The sequence below is a fragment of the Episyrphus balteatus genome, chromosome 1 (assembly GCF_945859705.1).
Source record: "Episyrphus balteatus chromosome 1, idEpiBalt1.1, whole genome shotgun sequence".
In the NCBI taxonomy this organism is placed as follows: domain Eukaryota; kingdom Metazoa; phylum Arthropoda; class Insecta; order Diptera; family Syrphidae; genus Episyrphus; species Episyrphus balteatus.
In genome coordinates this window covers 23,067,300-23,074,799 of record NC_079134.1, presented here as the reverse complement: position 1 = coordinate 23,074,799, position 7,500 = coordinate 23,067,300, and the positions used below count along the sequence as shown (strand labels likewise).

At 27.5% G+C, this 7,500-nt stretch overlaps 1 protein-coding gene across 1 annotated transcript; it reads right to left on the bottom strand.

The window, feature by feature from the left end:
* Positions 1 to 3,481: 3,481 nt before the first annotated feature.
* Positions 3,482 to 4,894, bottom strand: LOC129907520 (pancreatic lipase-related protein 2-like). The gene is made up of 6 exons (XM_055983795.1): positions 4,755 to 4,894; positions 4,450 to 4,699; positions 4,238 to 4,395; positions 3,894 to 4,111; positions 3,683 to 3,827; positions 3,482 to 3,619 (listed from the first exon to the last, which is right to left on the bottom strand). Exons 1-6 carry the CDS (start codon positions 4,892 to 4,894, stop codon positions 3,541 to 3,543), a joined length of 990 nt encoding a protein of 329 aa, XP_055839770.1. The 3' UTR covers positions 3,482 to 3,540.
* Between the last annotated feature and the right edge of the window lie 2,606 nt (positions 4,895 to 7,500).

Below are 7,500 nucleotides of genomic sequence, written 5' to 3'. Positions count from 1 at the left end.
TAAACTTTCGATCTGGGGGGTGTCTCCCCCGAAAACATCACTTTGGGAAATAACGGACACCCTACTGCATAATTTCAAAATATTAGATTTTGGCTCTTTTTTAACAGTATGTAATTTTTTGTTGTGATATCTCTTACAAGACTAACCCGTTTTCAACGAAAATTTTTATACAAAAGCGTTTAATTTTAATTTTAGAAAATTTTCAAAAAAATCATAATTTTGGATTTTTGAAAAATCAATTTTTGAAAACTTGTTAGTGAAATATTTCGAAATTTTGTTTTTAAACGTTAGTTAAATATTTCTTCAAAATGACATTACCAAATTTTTTTTGAAAAATGCTTGAAAATTTTTAATAAATAGAAAAAAAATATTTTTTTTTTTTAAATTGAAAAATGGTAAATGAAAAAAAATAGTTTCCTCATTTTTGCAGTTTTTTTTTTTACATAATTGTTTTACATATAAAAATTGTAGCTTAACATGTTCTGCGGCCCACACAAATTTGTATCTCGCTGTTTTGGCTCCTTGTAACCATTGAGTTTGACATGCCTGTTCTAAACGGTTAAAGCAATCAATTTCCAACAAGAATATGTCTTGCGCGTTTGATTTATTATAATTTTTCAATTTGTTACAAAATTAAGAACAAAAAACGAATTTTTAAAGATTTTCTCGATTTTTGGACCTCAAATATCTATTCAACGGTTAGATAAACGAAAAAAGTGTATAAGGCCTTTTTTGTAGAGCGTTCAATTTCCTACAAGAATATGAACAGAAATTTGGTAAAAAGTCAATTAATAAAAAAATTATTTTTTTTAGTAGAAGCTTGATGTAAAAATGGAAAATTGCAAAGCGGAGGACCTTCCCATTAATATAAAGAGCTCATATTTGGTGTGTATATTCTAGAGGTGTCTAGCAATCGATTTTTTGGAGTACCAAATCAAAAAAAAAAATTTCGATTTTTTTGACCCACCCTAATAGGTATGCTTTAATAAAATCAAATTATAATTTTCCCTATTTTATTTTTTTTATAGAAACCTTAAAATTAAGAACTACTTTTAATCTAAGAGCAAGTACGTGCGGCCTAGTCGTGCATTTTATTTCAATAGAAAATGGTCCCGATCTTTCAATTGGTTTTTTTTTTCTAAGATGACTCTCATAACAGAACTCTTACAATAAAAAAATGTTTTTTTTTTTCAAACTTTTTCAAACTGCAACGAAATATAGGAAGGCTGATTTTATCAATTCTGATGCGCCCACCACCCCCTGGTTAAATCTGGCATTTTCAAATTTTTAGATATCTTCATAAACGAATGAACTTGATAACAAGCTATATGTCTTGATCGGTACTTTGGAATGACCCATTTCCTAATTGCTCTAAAAAGCACAATATTTACTGTAATGGCTGGTCAAAGTTTCAATAGCAAGCGTATAAACAAGCCGCTTTCATTGATATCTCGTTTGCCAAATTACGATCAACATTAGTTTAGAAGTTATGATTGAACATATCAACATTAGGGTGGTTTGTTATTTAAAAAAAAAAATGGAATTTGTATGCTCCCAGGGCTAATATATTTGGACATAAATAAAAAAGTGGTTGTCTGTAAAGTCTGTTTACGGACGATAATTTTAAACAGGTTGCGTATCTTTGATTAAAAAAAAATGATTAAACAAATTTTTTTTGTCAACTTTCCTGTAAAAATAAATTATTTTAATAAATTTATCGAAAAAATATAATAATAATAATAATAGCCAGTCGTATATTACAAAAAAGCGAAACATTTTTTTTTCTTTTCTCCATTCTGCTTTCTAGTTTTTTCATTTTTTTTTATATTAAAAGCTTTCAAAAAAATAATATTACCTATCCAAAAGCCTTTTATTTTTTCTAAAGAATAAAACCATATTCGAATTTATACGTTGCATTAAAAGTAAGTATAAAAATTATTTCTTGAAATCACCTTTTTTCATGAATATAGCGAAAAAAATTAAATATTTTTTTTACACAACATTTTGTCAATTTTTTATATAAAAACCTACTAAAAACTTTATACCATCTAAAAGCTTATTAATTCAGCTCAAAATATTTACCATGTTCATTAGGGTGTCCGTTATTTCCCAAAGTGACGTTTTCGGGGGTGACACCCCCCAGATCGAAAGTTTAAGCCCTAAATACGGGGAATTTAGCAATATTTCCTATATTTCGTTGCAGTTTTTTTGGGGGTCATTAACCCGTGCCTCTAAGGTCATACTTTCCCCATACAAATTTGTATGGGAAATTTTTAACTCATACATAAAATTTTTTTTCTCTCGAGTTAAATCATCTATTTTTAAAATGTGTGTTGATTCTGGTTGGAAAATAGTTCCTTAAAAGATTACATTCAAAATTTCCCGTTAAAAATTTTTTTTATATTTTATTTCGGTTTTTGAAATTATTAGCTGTTTTCGTAGTTTTTGCTTTCACCTATCACACAATTTTAAATGCAGTTTTATTGGTTTTTAATTCTTTTCAAATATTGCATTAAAAAATTTGTGAATAAATCAAAAATTTCAATGTTTTGAAAATTTTTTTGGAAATTTTTGCCGTTTTTATAATAAAAAAATATTATTAAATACTTTACCCTTTCTTGTTTGCAACTTTTTTGATGTAATTTTTTAGGTGAATAATTTTTAAACAAAATTCAATAAAAATATTGTAAACATATCTTTTGTAGTTCGAGAAAAATAAATTTAAACGTATAAAAACGGCAAAAATTTCAAAAAAAATAAAAAAAAATTAAAATTTTTGATTTATACACAAATTTTTGAATGCAATATTTGAAAAGAATTAAAAACCAATAAAACTGCATTTAAAATTATGTGATAGGTGAAAGCAAAAACTACGAAAACAGCTAATAATTTCAAAAACCGAAATAAAATATAAAAAAAATTTTTAACGGGAAATTTTGAATGTAATCTTTTAAAGGAACTATTTTCCAACCAGAATCAACAAACATTTTAAAAATAGATGATTTAACTCGAGAGAAAAAAAAATTTATGTATGAGTTAAAAATTTCCCATACAAATTTGTATGGGGAAAGTATGACCTTAGAGGCACGGGTTAATGACCCCCAAAAAAATTTTTTTTGCTAAATTCCCCGTATTTAGGCCCTAAACTTTCGATCTGGGGGGTGTCACCCCCGAAAACATCACTTTGGGAAATAACGGACACCCTAATGTTCATGTCTGTATGACATCTACAAAAAGAGCTAGAGTTTTTCATAAAAAACATCAAAAATTCATTCTTTGCATCAACTAACAGGAAAATCGATAATCCCTACAAGTACTGTAAGTTCAAGATTTTTTGTATGCTTTGAAATATTTTGAAAAATAAGAAACCGCTCAAAAAAAACGCAAGAAAAATAAGTTTTTATTTTTTCAAAAAAAATCATATTTCCAAATCTATCGCACTCAAAAAAATAGTTTTAAACGTCTATTTTTTATTATGCATGTAAAATCCAATTAATTTACTATCTACTACACCATAAATAAATATTAACTTGAAATAATTCAAAAACTTGCTAATCCATCCTCTCCTTTTGCAAATGGATATTCACTGTTGGTGGTAAGGAAATAACTCCCTTCAACACTATAAAATAGAACAACAAATTATTTAAAAAAATTGTCAAAATGAATTAAAAAAAAAATTAACTTAATTGGACAATTTATTCCCATTTCAATTGGTCCTGTGTCCGGCCATGAAATCAGTGGTAATGCCAAAAATTTTGGATCTGTACCATTTACATTTTCAACACTTTCGGCCCAAAAATGCCAAGATCTATGATGACTACAAGAACCTAAAAAAAAAAAAATTTTAAATATTTTTGAAAAATATTTGAGTATTTTGAAAATGCGATGTTAACCTTGGGAACTATTTGGACTATAAAATAAAGTTCCATTGGTACATCCAGGTTGGTTAGATCCACCATTTGGATAGAAATCAACATGACCTAATGGCAATGGCGGGCTAAAAGTTCCAGATTCTGTGTGAATTACTTGAACAAATTCTGCATCACTTTTATTTACGCTTGGTATTGATCCTGGCATAAATAGTGGCCAAGCTGGGTCTAAAAGATCAATTCTGAAAATAAACAAGATTTAGGATCTTCAAGGATTTTATGGAATAAGGCTTGAGAAAAACTTTCAATGTTATAGAAAATTGGTGGAGAAAATTGCTGTTACAATTTAAACTCTTGAATATACAAACCGATATATTTGAATTATGTTATTTGAATTCTTAAGGACATTTCGACCAGTCATTCCAGTCAGCTGACCACCCAGAGAGTGTCCTACAACCCTTAAGTCCTTACGGTCTATACCCGCATAATATAAATCCAAAATGGAATCAGCTAGTACGGGAGCTATCTGTTCAAAAATTCATTAAATTTTGAAAAAAAAAATCTTCCATATTTTCTTTACCAATTCAATATTCACAGCAGCAGCTTCAAAATATCCTACATCAGCTGCTTTAGCCCAATCAACTGTTATGAGATTTAAGTCCCTTCGCTTCAAATAAGCATCAACAATTGTATGAGTACTAGTAGAATTTTGTGATTCAGTCCATCCATGTAAGTAAATGTGGGTTTCCTGGTTCTGGTGAAAATGGGGGTTTTTCAATATCTCTGCTGCTTCAGTGAGCTCATAACTTTGAGAATCGGTAAATTCAGGTCTAAAACAAGAAAATAGCTTGTAGAATTATTAGAGTTTACTTAAAATCTCGTTACCCATAGTAAAAGATAAGTTTAGTCTCGTTAGCTTCGACTCTTGCTGCAACAAATGATACTTGAAAAACTAACAAGACACTGAAATTGAGAAATATAGAAAGTTTCAAGACCTTAGACAACATCATTGCTCTTGTGCTCATTGAGAATTGACACTGAGCTTTGATGTGCAAGGGACCCTTGTTAATAAACTGATCTGAGGGACAAAACCACTTGAACTGCACTAATAAAGGGTACAAATTATTGGCCCATTAATTTTTAACTGAATTTTAATTACATCTAATTTTTGTATTTTAGCTATTTAGAAAAGAGTTAAGCTTATTAAAAGATTTCGTAATATTAAAGTAAAAAAGTTATTAAGTCATTAAGATTTATTGGAAATTTTTAATTATTACAATTTTTGATATTATATCACTGTTATAGTGGTTAATAGTTTGGTACAATCGTTACATAAAAAAAATCTATTATACATATACATTAAAGTTTGGTTTTGTGTACGTTCGCTAACCGGCCGCACCGACTGACTTATTTTCTTAATTTTTTTTTAAATCAAAGAGGCATAAGAGGAGAAGGTTTAAGGCAAAAAAAATTTAAGATTTTATAGGGTAAATAGGGGTAACAAGACATTGAAAAAAGAGGCTATTTTCTAAACGGTAAGAGTTGACTTTTTTTTAAATGATAGACAAATTTATTCAATAGTTAAAAAAGGTATTGAAAAAATTTCAAAACCAAGTTGTGAAGGTTTTTTTGCAGTCATAGATCTTCCACAAAAGACTAATTACAGGTACGCAAAAATTGGCACAGAAATTTGAGTTACACCATGAGAAAGATATTTAAAAAAAAATTAGGGGTCTAAAACGGATTTTTTTCATAGGCCCTGTATTTTGAAATAAAAATTTTTGAAAAACAACCTAATTTTTAGATACATTTTTGAGTAGTCTTTTATTTTTTTGGAATTTTTAAAAGTCTGCAAAAAATTTATAGGAAATATAGGTTTTAATCATGCGCATGCATGTACAAACTTTTGAATTTTTAAAATGATTTTTGACCGAATAACGGGAAAAACAATTTTTTTTTGTCCCAAGTTTTTTGGCCGTTTTTAACAGTTTTTTATTTTTATCTTTTTTCTTCAATAGATAAGTAAATGAAAATGAAAATGAAATTTTTTTTTTATTTTTTTTTTGATTTTTTTGAGTTAAAATAATAATTTTTTATTATTTTAGTTATTTTTTTTTCTTCGTTATTCCACAAACTGTAGTTATACTCTAAATACTCTAATTTAAAGTGAAGTCAAACTGGTCAATATAGCTTGAGTTTATGTTAGCTTGAGTAAGCAATTGCAATTGAAAAAAAGTTATGTAATTTGTTTGAATTACCATGGTTAATTGAGAAAAAGTCTAAAAAGGTCAATTTTTACTATAAAAAAAAAAAACAAACAAATTTTGATTTTTAAAATGTTGTTTTGTCATAATTTTTGAACTAATAATGGGCTAACGAATAAAAGTGATGTAATTTGTTCGAATTACCAAGATTAGTTTAGAAAGGTCTAAAAAGTTCTGTTCGTGTACTAAAAAAAAAAAAATTTAGGTACACAATTTTACATTTGTTTGTTACTTTTGAAAAATGTTTGGATAGATTTTAATAAGTATGTAGCTTTTCTATGTACTTATATGGCAAATCCAAAAAAAATCAATGATTTTTACAGTTGAAAAAATATTTGTATGTTGTATTTTTTTAAGGTGAAATGAAACAAATTAACTTAAGCTTCTTAACAGGTATATTTTATGGACTACTTTCAATCACGTAAAACATTTGAGGCGCAATGTCCACACCAGTGGATTTAATTTGTCTTAATTATAAATAAAAAAAAGTCACTGTGGTGTATACGTACTTTTTTTTATGGTGAATAAAAACTAATGATTCTTTAATTTTTAAACTAAGCGTAGGATAGCGAAAATAAAAAATGAGCTATCCTGGTCTAACCTTGGGCAAACAAACCACGGTTTTAAACTAACGATTTTTTTTCACAGAAAAAAAAATGCAATTCTTTCGGTTTCTGTTTTTTGTTGTATCTTTTGAAAAAATAGTGAAATAATGAAAAAAAAAAGTTGGGCAGGGCAAACGTTGGGCAGACGAACCACATTGCAGACCAACAATTTTTACACTGAATTAAATACATTTTTGTAATTTTTGAGGTAAAAAAAAAATATTTCAGTCATAATCTTAGAACTAACAGTGGGCTAGCGAAAAAAAATCTTGGGCTATCCTGGGCTAACTTTGGTCAATGGAACCAGGCAGGTTTAAAAAAAAAAAAATTAGCATTTGGGGGTGCCAACTTCACATAGCCGTTAAATCTCGTTTATCCCGCAAATAATATTCGATTTTTAAAATAAAATGCCATCTGCTGATTTCAAAAAAAAAAAAAATTTGAATCAATTAAATTTTGATTGATTTACTTGACAATTTTTCTTTTACTTACCAATTTTTAAAGTTGTTTGAAAATTTGCCAAGTAAACAATTAAATTTAAATTTATACAAATTTAAAATTTTGTATTTCAATGCTTTTTGCAAGGCATTACTTTAGAATTTAATTCTTTAGTTATTCGTTTATTCTTTTTTAGAAAATCATGCATCAAAGGGTAGGGACAAAGTCTTTATATTTATTAAAAAATGCAACTTACGTGAAAACCCTTTATATTTATTATACCATACACCATAAATAATAATTATATTATCAACTTAAAATAAT

Coding starts and splice junctions, on each gene's coding strand:
- LOC129907520 (XM_055983795.1), bottom strand. CDS start 4,894: ATGAGCACAAGAGCAATGATGTTGTCTAAGGTCTTGAAACTTTCTATA. Junction 4,700..4,754: donor AAACTTATCTTTTACTATGG/GTAACGAGATTT, acceptor TTCTTGTTTTAG/ACCTGAATTTACCGATTCTC. Junction 3,828..3,893: donor TAGTCCAAATAGTTCCCAAG/GTTAACATCGCA, acceptor TTTTTTTTTTAG/GTTCTTGTAGTCATCATAGA.